General features: G+C 37.5%; 1 protein-coding gene across 4 annotated transcripts in view; it reads left to right on the top strand.

Annotated features, from left to right (window-relative positions):
* Positions 1-19,874, top strand: part of Hsd17b7 (hydroxysteroid 17-beta dehydrogenase 7) — a 65,543-nt gene that overhangs the window by 18,660 nt on the left and 27,009 nt on the right. The window contains exon 9 of one of the 4 annotated variants that reach the window (XM_004865174.4): positions 4,900-10,765. The exons of 2 other annotated variants lie outside the window; for them this stretch is intronic. In XM_004865174.4, the coding sequence (XP_004865231.1) occupies positions 4,900-5,004 (105 nt within the window). In that variant the 3' untranslated portion in view covers positions 5,005-10,765. One more of the 4 variants, XM_087190876.1, reaches the window with a different exon arrangement.

The following is a 19,874-nucleotide window of genomic DNA, read 5'->3' as shown; positions in this document are numbered from 1 at the left end:
GAAACACATAAGTCATGCCAGGCAAGTCATATGAGTGACAGTCCACTTTATGTGTTGGTAGCATGAGGTCTAAGAAGTGTCATGTTCACTGCTTTCCAAGCTGTTATGAAGAATGAATCAATCTTCCATGATTTTCAAGGTGTGTTCTGTGGGGTACAAATTCCTTGAGAACATTTGCAAGAAGCAGTCCCCAAGGCAAATAAATTTGAGGAATGTTTCCTATTATCTTCCCTTTTCTAAGAGACTTGGTAGAAACCACATCAGCTCAGTAAAAGCTTTGAGAAGTTGTAACAGTTAAGAAGTTTGTCATTTTGGAGAACTCTGTTGTAAATCAATAAGCTTAAGTTTAGGCTATCAGACCTTATTTGAATTTACCCATCTAGTACCCTAAAGGGAATGATTTGCTTATGAAGTTTAGAAAAATGTTTAATTCTACAAACCAGAATGCTTCATTAGCATTCTATGAAAATGCATTGAAGAAACTGTTTTAACCTTTGGTTAATTTGGGGAAGTTAGTCCTCCTCTCTGTTAAAAGATGCTATTGAGCTAGAAAGATCCAAATCCAATATGAGAAAAAAAAAAACTAATGTGATTAAATGACCACAAATGTAATTTCCAAAATGTTAAAAAGATTTTGGCAAAGAGGGAGCCTGTATTTGCTGTTTAGCCCTGTTGACTTGAAAACAAGGTAACATTAATATTGGGGTGAAAAGTTTGCTTTTATGTGTAGGGTTTTTTTGTTTGTTTTGTGTTTTGTACCAGGGATTGAACTGAGGACCGTGTGCTTACAAGGCAGGCACAGTGCTACCGAGCTAAATCCTCGGCCCCATGTGTAGGGTATTGATTAAAATGAAATTTTAAAATTTGAAACACAGGAATGTAAAAGGACAGTGAATCAAACAAGATGCAATCTTAGATTTCTTGCATTTAAAAGCAGTTTGGAGAGAGGCATCCTCAGTCTGGCATGGCAGCTCCAAAAGTATCAAACATCTGGTCCTTCATTGTCACTGCTCTGCTGTCCTTAGGGTGTGGCCCTCATCCTTCTGGCTCAAGAAAGCAGTATGGCCAGGAATCTATGGGACACAGTGAAAGCAGTTCTACTTGGGAAATTCATAGCGGTGAATGCCCATATTAGGAAAACAGAAAACTCAGATAAATAACCTAATGCAGAACCTCAAGCTCCTAGAAAAAGAAGAGCATAACGAATCCAAAGCTCATACAAGAGAGGAAATTATAAATATCAGGGCAGAAATCAATGCAATGGAGACTAAGAGAATGATACAAAAAAAATCAATGAATCAAAGAGTTGGTTTTTTGAAAGAATAAATAAAATCAATAAACCTTTAGCCAACCTTATCAAAAAAAGGAAAGAAAAGGCACAAATACATGCAATTAAGAAAGAAAAAGGTGAAGTCACAACAGATCCAACAGAAATCCAGAGGATCATCAATACCTACTTCTAGAACCTCTACTCCAATAAAATGGAAAACACAGAAGAAATGGGAAGACTCCTAGAAACATACAAATTACCAAAGTTAAATGAAGAAGATATAGAAATTCTAAACACCCCAATTACAATGAGTGAAACTGAAAATGTAATAAAATATTTACCAACAAAGAAAAGCCCAGGTCCTAATGGCTTCACTGCTGAATTTTACAAGACATTTAAAGAAGAACTAACGCCATTACTCTTTAAACTCATCAAGGAAGTTGAAAGGGAAGCAAGGCTTCCAAATTCATTCCTGGAAGCAAGTGTTAAACTTTGATTCCAAAACCAGGCAAAGACCCAACCCAAAGAGAGAACTACAGGCCAATCTCCCTAATGAACATAGATGCAAAAATCCTCAACAAGATACTGGCAAACAGAATACAGAGGGTCATCAAGAAGATCATACACCCTGACCAGGTCAGATTTATCCCAGGGATGCAAGGATGGTTCAACATTTGCAAATCAATAAATGTAATACACTATATTAACAGAGTTAAGGACAAAAACCATATGATCATCTCAATAGATGCAGAAAAAGCATTCTACAAAATCCAGCACCCATTCATGATTAAAAACTCTACAGAAAATTGGAATAGAAGGTCTTTATCTTAACCTGATTAAGGCTATCTATGAAAAACCAACAGCCAACATCATACTAAATGGTCAAAAACTGAAAACTTTCACACTAAAATCAGGAACAAGACAAGGATGCCCACTATCACCACTCCTGTTCAGTATTGTTCTGGAAACATTAGCCACAGTAATTAGAAAAGAGAAAGAAATAAAAGGAATAAAAATAAGAAAAGAAGAAGTTAAGCTGTCATTATTTGCTGATGATATACTTTGCATAGAAGACCCAAAAAACTCTGCCAGAAGACTTCTAGACTTCATTGACAGATTCAGCAGAGAAGCTGGATACAAGGACAACACTCAAAAAACAATAACCTTCTTGTACACAACTAGCAGACTCACTGAGAGACAAATTAGGGAAACAATTGCTTTTACAATAGCATCCAAAAAGTTGAAATATCTAGGAATCAATCTAAAAAGGAAGCAAAAGACCTCTACACTGAAAACTACAGCACTCTGAAAAAAGAGATCGAAGAGGATACAAGAAAATGGAAAGACATCCCTTGCGCCTGGGTAGGAAGAACCAATATAGTGAAAATGGCCATACTTCCAAAACTACTATATAGATTCAATGCAATGCCAATTGAAATTCCAACAATATACTTCACAGAACTAGAGAAAACAATCCAAAAATTCATTTGGAACCATAAGAGACCTAGAGTAGCTAAAGCAATTCTAAGCAACAGAGACATGGCAGGGGGTATCACAATCCCCAACTTAAAACTATACTACAAAGCTACTGTGATAAAAGCAGCATGGTACTGGCAAAAGAACAGACCTGACGATCAGTGGAATAGATTAGAAGATGCAGAAATAACTCCAGACATGCACAGCCACCTCATCTTTGACAAAGGAGCCAACCACCATCATTGGAGGAAAGATAGCCTATTTAATAAATGGTGTTGGAAAAACTGGATTTCAACCTGCCAGAGATTAAAACTAGACCCATACCTATCACCATGCACTAAACTAAGATCAAAGTGGATTAAAGATATAAATATTAAGACAGAAACACTAAACTTGCTGGAAGATAAGTTAGGTGGAACTCTTGAAGACATTGGCATAGGAAAAGACTTCATGAACAAATCTTCAGCAGCACGGGAACTAGCAGAAAGAATCAAGAACTTGGACCTCATCTTATTAAAAAGCCTCTGCACTGCAAAAGAATCCACCAACAGAGCTAACAGACAGCCTACAATATGGGAAAAAATGTTTAGCAGCTGCACCTCAGACAAAGGACTACTGTCTAGAATATATAAAGAATTGAAAAAAATCAGACCCCCCAAATTCAAAGACCCAATTCAAAAATGGGCATCTGAAATGAACAGACATTTCTCAGACAAAGAAGTAAAAGCAACAAACAAATATATGAAAAAATGTTCAACATCACTGGTCATTTGAACGATGCAGATGAAAACAACACTGAGATTCCACCTCACCCCAGAAAAAATGGCTGCTTGCAAGAAATCAATAAATAAATTTTGGCGGGGTTTTGGGGAGAAAGGCACCCTTCTCCACTGTTGGGAGGAATGCAGACTGGTACCACCACTGTGGAAGTCAGTATGGAGATCCCTCAAGAAACTAGGACTAGAGGTCCCATTTGACCCAGCTATTCCCCTGCTGGGTATCTTCCCCAAAGAATTAAAAGAATCATACCACAGTGATATATGCGCACCCATGTTCATAGCGGCACAGTTTGTAATAGCTAAAGCTTGGAAGCAGCCCAAGTGCCCATCAACTGGAAACTGGATAAAGAAAATGTGTTTTTTTAATAAAATGGAGTACTACTCAGCCATAAAGACTGAAAAACTAGAGTCATTTATAGCTAAATGGATGCATGTTGAGGCCATACTCTTAAGTGAAATAAATAGGACACACATGTGTAAATACTAAATAGTTTCTCTAGTTTGAGAAACTGATGGTGTAAATAAGGGTTAAAATGATTAAAATGAATAATTGATAATTTGAAATAGGAAAAAAGGTCCAAAGATGAAAGAATGAAGGGAGGGGAAGGGGAAAGGAAAAGAGGGAAAGGAAAAACTATGAGAAAAGAAAAAAAAATGGAAATGAACTCTATGTAAATAGGGAAGGGCGGAACTGGTGAAGGGCGCACAGGTAATGGGGAAAAAAATAAGAACCAAGATACATCATGTACAGGTACAAACACCCAACGATAAATGTAAATGAATTGTATACCTAAAATGTACCAATAAAAGAACAAAAAAAGAGAGAAAGCAGTATGGAAGAAGAGAGAAAAGAAAGGATGCCCTGATCTTTTTGAAAAGATTAGCACTTAGGTCTCATTGGCCAAAATAGTGTCATATGGCACCCACATCCTCCAAGGAGGCTAGGATTTCTGGAGAAAAGTGAGCTCAGCTAACTAGGACACTGAGAAAAGATGATGAATCTTAAGTGATTAGCTATTGGAAATTCAAGACTGTTCACTTACCTCTTTTGTGTTTGCTTTCACAGTTGCTCAGTGTCTTCTGTTACTAGGTTCATAGGAGTCAGAGTAGATAGCAACACTCAGATCTTTCAGTCTTACCATTTAAGGGAAGAGTAGGTTGGTTAAGTGCTAGAGCTTGCATAATAATTAATATCCCCTTGGGTTCTTAAGAGTTTTCTGACAGTCCCTGCATGGCAGCCACCTCAGACCTTTTCTGTTGGCTTCTCTCTTTTTTTTTTTTCCTTTTTCTTAAAATATGTAGAATGCCTTCCTTTTATACACATACTGTTTGTTTTTTCCTTTCTGGTCATCCCTGTTTTTGCTTCTTTTCTAGCTGGACATAGATGAAGACACTGCTGAAAAATTTTACCAAAACTTATTGGAACTGGAAAAGCATATTAGGGTCACCATTCAAAAATCAGATCAACAGTGTCACTGATGTTGATACTGTCAAGACCATCGAGTAACCTTCTGTGCATTTGGGGACACGTGACACTGAGTTGACCTGGATGCTAACAGGTTTTTAGTAAAATATAAGCTGTGGTCTCTTTTACTCCCCTTAAATATTATCTCTAAGACTGTTCATATATGCAAGTGTATGTGTAACTGAGAAAAAGAAGGGTGTGTTAGTTATTTTTCTCTTATTGCTGAGACAAAATACCTGACACCTAAAGTTAGAGGGGGAAAGGTTCATTTGGCTTATAGTTCATAGAGGTTTCAGTCTATAATCAGCTGGCTTCAAGGCAGGGTGGCAGAGGGGCAACATTTCATGGCAGCAGAAGACAGCAAAAGCAACAAGAGGGGCCTTAACAGCATCTTTCCTCCTTTTATCCCATCTCATCCTATGGGGATTAAGTGCCAACCAGTCACTCTTGTGGTTTAGTAATCACACACCCTTAATCTCAGCATCACACATTCCAGATTCAGCCCCCTCTTGAAAAAGAAAGCCCCACCTCATCTGTATGAGGCTTTGAGGGGACATCTAAACACAAGCCATCACATTCTGCCCCTGGCCCCCTAAAGAGTCGTGCACATCCCTTTATGCAAAAGGCATTTAGTCCATCTCTAAAAGTTGTGAAAGCCCTAACAGTTCCAACATTGCTGAAAAGTTCAAGTCCAAAGTCTCCTCTTAGATTTAAGGCAAACTCTTAGCTGCAAGCTTCTGTAAAATGAAAAGAAAGTTGACCACTTCGAACATTCGATGGCACAAGATAAGACCTTTCCATTCCAAAGGTTACAGGTAGGGGGATACAAAGGAATGGGACCAAAGTGAATCCAAAATTCAGCAGGGCAAACATTAAATCCCATAGTTCCACTTCCAGCATCCCAGAGTCTGTGGCAAGTTGTGAACTCTATAAAAGGCTAGAGTGGCTTTGCCTTTATGGGACTGCAGATGATTGTAACTCCCATGGCTTCTCTCTTGAGCTGGTTCTGCTCCCTCTTTGCAGCATTCCTCACATAATCCATGCACCTGTTGTCTCCAAACTTCTGGGGTCTCCACTACATTTTAGACTTCACACTCACAGCTTCAAACACTGCCCTCTTGGGCACACTCACCTCTTAGGCCTTCTGTGATATGGGTGGAACCCTTCCTGACCCCATAACTCTTGCATTCTGCATGCACCTTAAACCAGCACCGTGTGGATGATGCCAAGGTCTGCTGCCAGCTGCAGCAGTAGCTAGTCTTCCCTCTCTTGGATGTAGGGTTGAGTGTGATCACTGAACACTCTGAATCCGCTGAGGAACAAATTTTCTAGGCTGCTGCCATTCTGAAACATGGTGCTGTGGGGTTTTCTTTTCAAAGCAGTCTTTCACTTTTGCAATTTTGAGGCTGTGAAGGGTGGTGTCCTGCTGCTTATGATGCCATTGGGCTATCTTTTGTATTCTTTCCCTTCTCAGCAGTCAAGATCTCTTTGCAGTCCACAGCTTTACTGGAACTTCCTTTCTGGCCAAACTCAAAATGTTTTAAATCATTCTTCTGGGCTTTTTGCTCTTGATTCTCATCATAGATCTGGCTAAAAGCATCTAATAGCACTCTTGCCATGGCCTTGACGTTAGCCTGGCTTGAAATTTCTTCTGCCAGATTAGCCTGCCACCCTTAATCTCAGGTAAATTCTCTGGATGTGAGCAAAATGCAGACAAACTCTGCCAAGCCATAATGCATCATCTGGAGCCCAACAGTAATGCAGTTTTTCTTACCAGCAGAAACCTCCTGAGCCTGGCTTTCTGAGCTTTGACCAGAATCTCCCATACAGAACAGCCCAAGGCATTCCGGCATTACTTCTTCAGCTGGCATCTCTGAATCTTTCCTAACTTCTCCTTCCCACAAGCCAGTTCCAAAGTCTCTTGAGCCACATGGCCAGTGTCCTAGCGACGACCCCATTTCACTGGTACCAATTTTGTTGTAGTCAGGGTTGGCAAGGGAATAGATTTAATACAGGACACATAATTTATTGTAATAGTTGCCCCAAAAGTCAAATGCAGAGAAGTCCAAGAAATCTAACCACACACTAGAAACCCAAAGAATCCAGCCAAGGGCCTAGATTCCACAGTAATGTTCTGCAAAAGTCCAGCTGAAAGCCTATAGTCCAAGGCAATGTCTTTCATGAGATCACCCAGAGGCCTTGAGCCTACAGCAATGTCTCATGCTTTCCCATGTCTCCTGCTTGTCCATATCGAGGATCTGTACTGGGAAGGCCCCAAGGCCAGTGGTGGAAATTAGAAAGACTACTCTGGAGGGCTGAAGAATTTGTGCCCCTAGGCTGAAGAATCTATACTGGAGCCAGGAAGTGATGCTCACAGCAAAGATCAGAACTCACCTGATGAACAGCAGCCATTGCTAGCAACAGGGAGGACCTGAGGTCCTCCAATAAGGAGAGAACAACTATGTTCACATCAGGAAAACTACCCATGGCAAACTTCTCCAGGAAAACAGCATACCATCTTCTCTTCCAGTTCTTTATGCTGTTGGCAAAAATCTTTAGGTGGGTCTTCCATGCCCAGACCATGCTGATCAGTTCAGTTGGGTGTTCCAGGTTGACCGTTAGTTAATCCATCACATAGATAAAAATACCATATATTCTCCTGAATGGGTGTCACACTAAAGTGACTAGTCACCCAAGAAAACATCTGTTTATATTGTTCTGCCAGTTGGACCCCAAGGTAGACTGTGTGTGATAAAGGACAACTTGAATATTGTGACAGGCACACTGGAGACCTCCTACTGCCCTAGCCCCAGCAAGAGGAGGGACTATTTTCTGAATGACAGTCTTAGCTTTATTCCTTTCCTTGGGAGCAGTGTTTTCCTTAGTTTTTTTTTGCTTTATTTTCTTCTCCTTGTGCCACTTCTGTGATCCTAACCTAAGATTTTTAGAATCCAAACAATCCTAATATGGATGTCCATGTACTTAATCTCAGGAACAAAAATATGTATGTGTTTGGATTACTCAAATTATTTATGTTATCAAGTGTCTTTTATGGATTTAGGGTTAGTTCAAGTGAACATTGGGCTTGGCCCTTAACTCCATTTAAAGATTTGTTCATTAGTGACCAATTCATTTTCATGATCATATTTTTTATTAAGTTTATTAGTACCTCTTAGGTATACAATACAGTTACATTCATCACTAGCAACTTGTACCTTTACATGATATATCTTGGTTCTTATTTTTTTTTTCCATTAAGTTTGTTGGTATATTTTAGGTGTACAACACAGTTACATTCATCATTGGGGTCTTGAACCTTTACATGATGTATCTTGGTTCTTATTTTTCCCCCAATCCTCTGCCCTCCCTTCACCCCCTCCACCCTTTCCTATTTACGAAGACTTTGTTTCCATTTTTTCCTAATAGATACAAACTTGCAGCAAAACATTATTCACATTATGTTTCACTAAAACTCTCTAATTGAAGTACTGATTGGATATCAGTACTGTGTAAAGTACACTACAGAATAATGGAAGAGAATGGTTCACTTAATTTACATGTGTTAGATAATCAAGTAAAACCTTCTTTTTTTGGTACCAGGGATCGAACTCGGGACCTTGCACTTGTGAGGCAGGCACCAGAATCACTGAGCTAAATCCCTAGCCCTTCTTTTTATAAATCTTAAAATGATTATATCCCAGGCCTCATTTGATATGAAAACAAAAAGTGCTAAAATACCTCAATAGTTTTACTGTAAATAAAACCAACATAACATCTGGATATAATAAAGTCAGTACAATTTTGAATAAATAAATAAAAGGAGAAAATGATAAACATATTATGGCTTGTGTCTAGATGTCCTCCCAAAGCCTCATGAAGTTGTAGGTGGGGCTTTTTCAGAGGTGCCTGAATGTAGTGTGTGATTGCTTCGTGGTGCAGTGCTAGGTGTGAGGTTACTAGGATTAAGGGTGTGAGTGCTACCCACTTTAAGTAGTCTGGATAAGATATAAGGGACAGGAAGAAGCTGTTAAGGTCTCTTGTTGCTTTTCTACCTTCAATCCTCCATGAACTATTGCCCCTCTGCCATGTGCCACCCTGCCTTGGAGCCAGCCGATTATGGACTGAATCCTCTACAAACTGAGCTAAATAGACCTCTCCCCCTTTACTTTTGGGTGTTGGGTATTTTGTCTCAGCACCAAGAAAAGTAAAGTAAGACAAAACATAAATATAAAATTTCTCTATAGTTTTTAAGTATATATGGGTTTTTTTTTTTTGTTAGAGCTTCTCTAATTTTGTTGTTAAAGATTTAGCTCAATGGTGCTGCCTGGCTTGAAGGTGCAAGGTCCCAAGTTCAATCCCTGGTACAAAAAAAAGATTTTTTTTATAAAGATAAGCATTTGTGTAGGAGAAAATGCAGGCTGGAGCCCTGGACCCCTCTGCTGTCTTAGGAGAGCTAGGGCAAGCTGCAGGCGGAGCTGACTTGCACTCTGCATCACCCATTGTCACTCTGGAAGCAATCTGCTGTGGATCTCAGGTTCCTCCTCTGTAAAGTGGAGTAATTATCTTTTTGCTTCCTGTACTTATGGGCATGAACTGAGGAGTTAATGGAATAAACATGTGAGTGAAGATTTTGTTTTGCTGTTTGAGAATCATGGTGCTTGTTGTTCAAGATCAGTAAGCCAGAAAGTCCTGGTCAGATGCTGCAGTGCAAGACCCTGAGTAACCACTTCCTGTATGACTGGCAGGGAATGGGAGGAGGAGAATGGACCCTAGGGTAGACATGGAATTAGAATTGTCTGTGGGCTGATTCTAGATGTGGTGTGTGCCTGTAATCCCAGCGCTCTGGGAGCTGAGGCAGGAGAATCACATATTGAAACCTGGCCTGGGCAACTTTGCAATAACTTGTCTCAAATAAAAAGGGCTGGGAATGTATCATTCAGACTGTTCTATCACTGAAATCCATTTATAACAAAGTAACCCAGGGCCAGAGATTTAGCTCAGTGGCACTGTGCTTGCCTTGCAAGCGGAAGGTCCTGAGTTCAATCCCCGGTTCCCCTTCCCCCCCAAAAAACCCAAACACAATAATAAAACCCATGCTTACCTTTTTAACTCGTAGGTCAAAGATGAACTATTGGAATTTAGAAAATATTTGCAATTAACGATGAAAATTCTACATGTCAATTTGAGTAAAATTTGTCCAAGAATTACTAAGAAGTGTATTGATGACTAGATAGAAAAAAGAAAAGATTGAAAATTAATTGGTCACATATTTTACTATTTTATATACATAGTAGCACTCATCCAGTTCCTGCCACTTGGCAACTACTGATGAGGGTAGTGTGGTTGTGGTTGTCAACTAAAGAATTTTTTTCTTGTTTTGTTTTCTTTACTTTTCAGTGAGTTCCTTTTTAGTCACCCAGTCTAAAATTTCATCATACCCCCCCCATTTTTATCACCTTTTAAAATCTACCTTTATAAAAAGTGCTTATTACTGTCCAACATGTATATTTTACTAATTTGTCCTTTTTATTGCCTTTCAACCACCAAAGTGTCTTGGAGAAGGAGGCTAGGACTTTTTGTTGTTCATTATTGTATTCTAAGCATTAAATCAGTGACCAGAACATAGTAGGCTCTTGATAAATACTTGTTTTATAAATAGATGAATAATTATATAATAAGCATGAATATTTGATTAAATGTAATAAATTTAAAAGTATAAATACATGAATAATTGATGAAGCAGATATTTATTTGAATAAAAATATCAAGCTCTGATATCAAGCCTTTATCCATTTTTATTGTTGACACATTTAAAAATATATATCACATGGGACTGGGGATTAAGCTCAGTGGTTCCGCCACCTGCCTTGCGAGTTTGATCCTCAGTACCAAAAAAAAAAAAAATATATATATATATATATGTATATATATATATATATATATATACACACACACACACACACACACACACACACACACATCACAATTTCACACTTTTAATTTGGAATGGTATTCAGAATACCAAGCTGCTATCACTTCCAAGTTAGAATATCACATTGCCTTGTAATAATAAATACAATTCCTCATGGAAAGCAATTATAAAATACTAAGAACAACTGTCATGCATAAGTCTTATTCCTATTAATGACATGCCACAAAATAATGCGTTTCCTATCTGGAATCTAAACACTGAATTATTTTTTTTAACCTTACAAGTTATTTATTTATTTGTTTGTATGTTTATTCAGCCATGGCACTATGGGCCAGGAACATTGGAAATGAATCACAAACCGTTAAAGGCTCATCATACTTTCATTAAGGTCATTTCTGTCTGCTAGATTTGACTCCTGTTGTAAGGTCAGGATTTCTGGGAGATTGTGTAGAGGTTGGTAATAGAAAAGAAAAAGCCTAGAAACTTTGGATGTTCAAGAAACACACATTTTTTACTAATGAATTATAAATAGATTTAAATGTTGGTAGATGTCATAGGTGCCTCTTTAAGTATAGGCCACACATAAATTTCTTAGGGTAAGAAGTAACTCCAACTCACTCTGTAACAGTGCTATATGTTCTCTTTATCTTTTATTGCAAAGTGATTTCCATTTAAAACTATCATTTACATTCTGTACTTGGAAAAAACCTAATATATTCACAAGCACCCATTCTCTCATTTCTGAGATTTTCAGAAAGAAAACCTGAATTTTCATTTTTGACCTGTAAGAATTCATTCCTTATAATTTATAATAATATAAACAATTCTAGTTGAGCATGGTGCTGGGTTCCTATAATTGGAGCACTTGGGAACTGAGCCAGGAGGGTTGTGAGTTTGAAGCCAGCCTGGATTAAGAGTGAGACAGTAGGCCGGGATTTAGCTCAGTGGTTCCACCCCCTGCCTCACAAGCCCAAGGGCCCGAGTTTGATCCTTGGTACAAAAAAAAAAAGTGAGACACTATCTCAAAAACATTAAACAAGTGAACAAATATACTAGGCCACACATTAGTTTAAGCTGAGTGTAAGGGTAAATGAAAAGAATGAGTATGGATATAGAAGGAAAAGGAAAGGAAGGGAAGGAGTATTTACTACCAAAGCAATGCTTTTCCCTGTGCTACAAACTGGATGAAAGTTCACTTTAAAGAGGATTACAAGTAAAGTTCTCTGTTTAAAAGCTAATGAAAACTCATTTTAGTCTTCATCATCTACAATTTACTTCAGGAACATGAAGGGAATCTCAGCTAGATTTTGAACTTCAGGGTAGAAATGCATGGGAAAAAAAAATCATCCACAGATAGAACTGGCAGATTATTATGGAGAGCATGGATCAGTATTGTTCAGGAATAGGGTTTCATGACCAAGTTGTGCTTCTACGTTAATATCCAAAAACTATAATAATCACATCAAGACAGAAATAGCACTGGGGTTATTGAAAACACACACAAAGACATTGACAATACATTTCAACAGTCTAAATAAATGACTTATTCAGTGTTCCTGAGTTCTGTGCTTCTCTCACTTTCAGCAGTTCAGCTAGTTGTTTGAAGCAAAAACTAGTTGAAAGGTTCCAGATCTCTGGAGATAAAAGCCGTTAGTCTTAGCTGCTTGGAAAGAGGTAAGGATGGGAGGAGGCTGCCAAGTGACCTTGGTCCAATGCCTTCATATCTTTGGAGTTCTGGCTGTCATTCTCAGGTTTTAATAAAGACTGAACCTCCAAGATCCAGATCCTTCCCTCATCTTCCCAAGATGAGCTCTTTCTTCCTTTTCAAGGGAGCTCTATGCCCAGGACATTTCACATTGAGCCTGTGGGTCTAGCCCTAGGAGGAGCCTGGTCTTTGCAAGGTAGACCTGACAATCCCTTATCTTTGGACTTAAAAGAGTTCCAGTGGGAAAAGGGTCAAATCAGGAACATTTCTGAATTACCCAAATTGTTATCAGTGATTTATTAAAAATATTTTGGGGACTAGTGGCTAGAAATTGGAGAAAAAAAGTTCAAACCTTCTTCACTGGGACTATAGGCAGAATGAAAATGTCACCCAAGATTGTTGCCTGGTGTTACTCTCATAAATGGTTTTGTATGTCATTAGCATGGCTGACCTTGAGATAGAAAAATTAGTCTGGCTTATTTGAGCATGCTCAGAGTAATCACATAAGCCCTTATGAACAGACAAGAAGTAGCAGAAGTCAAGTCAGAGGGGGTTAGAAGCTGCAGTAGATACTCTGTTGTGGAGGAGAAATTACACAGTGTGGAAAAGGCCATATGATTTGGTGGGGGTGTCCTCTAAAGGCTGAGGAAATGAGGATCACAGGCTTACCTTTGCAAGGAGTGAATGTGAAAGCAGATTTTACTCAACATCCCTGGTTAGTTCCTTGATTTTAGCCCAGTGAGCTCTGAGCAGATTTTAGCCCAGACTAGGCCCTCAGTCCTGTCAGACAGTGCTGGATTTCTGACCTAGAGAACTGAAAGATAACAGATCTGTATTGATTTAAGCTGCTTTAATTTATTGCAATTTTATAGCAGCAATAGAAGTCTAATATGATTCTTTATGGCAAAATAAATTCCAAATGATGATTAATATCACAAAAGATTAGAGTTTTCTGCAAATGATCATAAATAAAATACAAATCAAAATGCCAACAATAAGTTGAGAAAATATTTGTAATATATATAAAAGCCAGTTAGGTAATTGATCCAATTTTAGACACTTAGTCTCACCCATGATGAAATGAATTTAACACTACATGAGTTGTCACCTTTCACTTAGGAAACATCAAAAAGTTTTCTTAGGGTGTAAAAGAATAGGCACTTTCATTTTACATTTAACATTTGTGATGTAAATGTTTATGATGTAAACAACTGTTTATGATGTAAATTCTTTATGTCTTTGAAGAGCAACTTGACAATATCCATCAAAATTTAAAATGCATTTACTTTTAGTGACTCTGCTTTTCCAACTTATCCTAAAGATACAACTCATAAATGTGTACAGTCACATCTGTACAGACTACTGTCATGTAGCCAAAACTCTTAGTAATGAATATGCTTCAGAAATTAAAATTGTTTGGATTTTTAGGAAGTTGATGCATACAATATAGTACATTTTGTAATAATTCTAGTGGGAATTAGGATAACAACCTGTAATCAAACCCAGTTATATGTCAGCAAAAAAGATACACAAGTTCACATTAAGCAGTATAAATACAATACAATAAATTGCCTCAAATCAGGTCAACTACAGTTTAGCTGCCCTATAAGTATGTCAAACATTTGAAAAACTTTCATTTTTCTAAGTTGTTTGGGCTTTACAGTTGCAGTTAAGGGATTTTAACCCTAAAGAAGAATATTCACTGCAGTAATTTATTTCTGTAATAGCAAAAGGTTGAAAGAACATTAATGTTTATCCAGTCTCTAGGTTATTGAATGAAGAATGACATATTCATAAAATGTATTAAAGATTAAAAGTGTAGACAGTAACAGTTATTTCCTTCAGAGGAGGAGCTTACCTTCTCAGGTGGATTGATGCAACTGGCAGCACTCAGAGCTGGCCACAGTGACCTAAAACAAATCAAACAGGGCACAAGAGAAGGCTTCTGGGCCACCATACCACCCCCTCCAGCACAGAGAAGATCAGCTGCATGGGTGCCAGCAGCATCCTCACCCCCCCATCAAAATGAGAAGACACGTAAACAAGTTTCAAAACCAGACTTCCAGATCACCTACAACAACCCCAAAGGGAAACAAGATGGAACACTCTGATACTCAACTACCTGGACTCCCTGAACTGGCAACAAAAGAGGATCTGGAAAAAGTGAAATCAGAAATAATTTCTCACATAACAGCAGAGATTGTACTCATAGTGCAAGACATGATTAATAAATCTAGAGAGGAGCTCAGGAACATGATGGAATCCCAACATATGAAACAAATGGAATCCATAAAACAGATGAAAACAGATTTCCAGGAGATTACAAACTCCATTGAAAGTCTATGCCGCAGAATGAGCCAATGTGAGGACAGAGTCTCAGATATAGAAGATAAGATTGCAATTAGTGACCAGGAAAAGAAAAATTTCTTTAAAATTGTAAGGGACCACAAGAAATCAATCTAGCCACTGCTAATATAACATAAGACTGACTGGAGTCAATGAAGGAACAGGAGAGAGTGCAGATGACATAAAAATAACTGTTCACAGAAGTGATGGCAGAAAACTTCCCAGGCAGGGGAAAAGAACTTCACATACAGATAAGTGAGGCATATAGGACTCCAATTAGCCTTGATCAAAAAAAATCTACACATAGGCATATAATCGTTCAGATTCCAGAAACCCAACAGAAGAACAAAGTTCTACAAGCAGTTAGAGAAAAGAAACAAATCACATACAAAGGAAAGCCCATCAGAATCACAGCAGACTTCTCAATGCAAACCCTCAAGGCAAGAAGAGTTTGGAGTGATGTATTTCAAGCCCTAAGGGAAAACAGCCTCCAACCCAGATTGATGTACCCTGCAAAATTATCTTTCAAAATTGATGGAGAAATAAGATACTTTCATGACAAAGAGCACCATAGGAACTTCATGAATACCAAACCAACACTCCAAAACATTTTAGACAATATCCTAGGAAAAGACAATGAGGATCACAACACCAGGAAGCCAAGCAGAATGAATCCACTGGGTGTGACAAGAAATTAAATGCAAAGGGGGAGAATCCAACAAAAAGAAAAAGTCATGACAATGATAAGTCAATATGTATCAGTTATAACCATCAATGTTAATGGTCTCAATTCGCCAACCAAAGAAATAGACTGGCAGAATGGGTTAAGAAGCAAAATCAACAATATGCTGCATACAAGAAACACATTTAGTTCAAAAAGAAGCTCATAGTCTGAAAGTTAAAGGGTGGAAAACAATACTCCATGTGACAGGAACACCCCCCCCCCCAAAAAAGCAGGAGTAGCTATCCTCTTTGCAGATCAAGTGGATTTCAAATGAACATCTGAAACACTCTGGTCCCAAGAATTTCAGATAAGGGATAATCACTTTGTGTGTACAAATCTATTGTGAACATGTGTTTTCATTCCTCTTAAGTAAAAACTTAAGAGCAGGACTGTTGGTTCTTAACAGTAATACAAGAAATTTCTATATTGTTTTCCAAAATGGTTTTATCGTTTTACATTCACATTAGCAGGATTAGATATTTCTGACTGGTTCACACCTAAGCTGACATTTGTTCTTTTAAAACTTTTAACTTCATCTTCCTAATGAGTGTATAATTCAATCTTGTTATTTTACTGATTAGTATTTTTCCGATTCTAGTTTTGCACACCATTCGTTGTGCTGTACTGGCTATTTATCATCTTCTTGTGTCTACTTTTTAATTGGGTTGTCTATTAATGAGCTATAAGAGTTCTTTATATATTATGATCATAGGTTATATGCATTATAAATATGTTTAAGGACTACTTTTCATTTTCTTAATGATGTCAAAGTTCTAAATTTTGATGGAATCTCATTTATCAATTTTTTTCTTTTATACATCGTTTTTTTTGTATCCTAGGAAATTCTTGCCTACCTAAATTCATAAATACTATAATTTCTTCTTAAAGTTTTATAGTTTTAGTCCTTCATATTTAGGTTCATAGATCCTTTCAAGTTATTTTTATGTATGGAAATAAAGGGTTGAGGTTAATTTTTTATACACAGATGCCAGGTGTTCTAGTGTCATTTGCTGAAAACATTATCTTTTCCTCCGCTCTTGAATTGAGTTTATATTCTATAAAATGTTAATGTTAAATAATCTTTCAAAACTCAGTGGACCATATATGTGTGGTTCTATTTCTAGATTCTCTGAAATGAACACCAATAATATAACTACAGCTACCATATGCTAGGCACTGCTGTAAGTATTTTATAAATATCTACCCAGGATGCTCCCTCAAAGGAGAAGCCAGTCTCATCTTGAGGAACTCAGAAGAGCTGAGAGAGCTGAGTTTCTATCTTATTTTTAGAACCACTTAGTTCCTAGTTGAGGATATAGTGAAAACTCAGAGTGTTCTTTTACTGGAACATCAGATATGTCTTAGAAAAATCTTAGTTTGAGAACACGAAAGGAAACTACCCCAAAATCTAATGTAGTTAGCTATTAATAACTACTTTATTGAAAGTATGTTGCTAATAAAAGGTTTCCTCATGAAATCTAAAGTAAAATAGTCTTGTTGGAATAGTGTCACTGTTATGGTTCCCTAGTGAAGCTCAATAAATCATCTTTGCTCTAAAAATAAAGTAAAATAAAATTACCCTCAAAAAATTTTCAGAGTTTCCAACACATAAATCAATATTAGATGAAAAATAACTAGGCAGAAAGTCAGAGCCTTGCAGGCCCCCTCGCTGTAATCACATCATGAGTTTAATTCAGGGAAAAAGGCAGGGAATCCTGAGACTTTCTAGAAGAGGGATATGAGCTGTGTAAATCTATTTCTTTGCTTCTATGAAACCTGACAACTCCCAATAGTATAAGCCTTCTACAGGAATTTTCTAGTTTAGTTCTTTCAGGTCCTTTCTCATTGAGCCACAGACTCTGGAAAGAGGAACACCTGATTATGACCTCATTCCCCCTTTATAAAAACAGTCTCAAGCCCCGCCCCCCAATTGTGTGTTAAGTAAAAGCCCAGATCCCCTGAAGAACAGAGAACAAATTAGACTCTGTTGATATAGGAGGAACAGATGTAACCCCAAACCTGCTAGATATCCAAAATGTGAGTTTGTGTTCTCTAAAATTGAAGAATGAATTCTAGGAACAATTGAGGTTAAGAGTAGGAAAATTTTATTGAGAGAAAGAAAGCTTCCATCTAAGAGAAACAGAAGAAGGACCAGAAAGTGGGTTGCCCAGGACCCTATTTCCCAGGGGTTTTTTTATGGAACAAAGTTACGAGGTGAGGCAGGTTCAAGGTAGGACAAAATTATAAGACCCAGTGGAAATTATGAGGTGGGTATGAGGTGGGGCAAAACCATGACCAACCAATAAGATGACAAGTACAATCACCCAGGAAATATTGATTAAATGGGGATCAAATAGGAAAATAAGTCACATAAAAGGAATTTCCCATTTAAAATATCAATCACTGTTATCAATCTCTAGGGGAAGTAGCACCTCTTTTCTTTTTTATAATGCTAACCAGTGAATGTGCCTTAATTGTTATCCATGTTGGCTCCTCACTGTGTTGGCTCCTTGAAGGGTGTCTCCTTGAGGACTGGCACTTCAAGGGCTGTTAGACCCTGTCTACCTGCCTACAAGATAATCTAATTAACTTACTACCTACAATACTGTGATCTCATCCAACTGCAGCTGTTTTTATAGGATAAGCAAGAGGAACTAGATTCAAGTAAGAGCAAGTGCAAAATAAAATGACTCCCTACCACTGCCCTTCCACCGTAAAGCTACAGAGAGCTTATGACAAATGCACATTTACAACTATCCCTGAAAGATAGTGGAACAGCTATGATAGATGATTACAGAAGACAGATCTGAAAGGAAGATCAGCACAAAAAATTAAAACATTCTGGGCAAACTTGAAAGAGGCAGGGACCAGAAGTCCAAAAGTTAGTACAGCACATATGTCAAGGGAGTAAATTTAGTAAAACACCAGGAGGATGAGGTATATATAGAACCCAATAGACTGGTCCAACACTGGACATTTCCAGCCTAAGTTGTTCAAAACTTCAACATGCAAAAAGGAAAATTTAAGATATACAAATGTCGGTCTTCATTGGGTCCTCTAAACACAGACAATGTATGAACTAACAGGAGCTTCAATTCAGGTTTGTGTTGAAGATGACTCTCTAGCAGGGAGACTCTCCCTATGATGAAGTTTTTTCATAGATTAAAAAACTTTTCAGAACAAGGGAGAATAGCCAAGGATAGAGTGACATGAAGTTAAAAATGCCTTGAACATTGTTGGGATGGAGGAATCTACAGAAAAAGCAAGCAATCTGGACTGGAAATGGCAAGGCTAGGAGCTATATGCTTGGGACACATCTGAATCTAAAACATGTCATAAGGCAGAGCCCAGTGTAGCAAAGGGGTGCTGAAAACACAGGACTTAAGGGGGAAAAGATATGAAAAACTTTCAAATGGGTATAGAAGGAGGGGGGGTGTCAGTTTCCTTTTGAAAAATCTGGGTGACTGGCCACTATTGAAAACCTCATAAATTGTAGGATAGGATTGGATAGGTAGAAGTAAAATCTTTATATGTAGATGAAATGATCATCTACAGAGAAAATACTAAGAAATCTCTAGGAGCCCCTAGAACTTGTATTTGTATTTAGCAGGATTAGAAAACACAAGGTATATATAAAAATTCAGGTCTGTGTATACTTGCTATAAATGAAGAATTGGATATTGAACTTTAAAAGTTATGTAGGAGTACAAAGGACCTAAAAAAGTGAAAAGAAAAAGAAAAAAACATTATTGGAAGATGTTTAGTATCTAATTTTAAGCTTTCTCTAAAGCTACAGTAATCAAGGCAGTGTTGGTGTAAGGAAAGACATATAGATCATTGGAATAAAACAGAGAATCTAGAAATAGAACCACACATATATGGTCCACTGAGTTTTGAAAGATTATTTAACATTAACATTTTATAGAATATAAACTCAATTCAAGAGCCGAGGAAAAGATAGTGTTTTCAGCAAATGGCACTAGCACACTTGGTATCTGTATATAAAAAATTAACCTCAACCCTTTATTTCCACACATAAAAATAACTTGAAAAGATCTATGAACCTAAATATGAAAGATTAAAACTATAAAAATTTAAGAAGAAATTATAAGGGAAAATGTTTATGAATTTAGGGTAGGCAAAAACTTCCTAGGATACAAAAAATATGATGTATAAA

Source organism: Heterocephalus glaber, unplaced genomic scaffold (assembly GCF_053883595.1).
Source record: "Heterocephalus glaber isolate CG9 unplaced genomic scaffold, H.glaber_assembly_v1.0 deba00001561, whole genome shotgun sequence".
Classification (NCBI taxonomy): domain Eukaryota; kingdom Metazoa; phylum Chordata; class Mammalia; order Rodentia; family Bathyergidae; genus Heterocephalus; species Heterocephalus glaber.
Note: the sequence above shows the minus strand (reverse complement) of the source record. Positions and strands in the feature narration are given on the sequence as shown.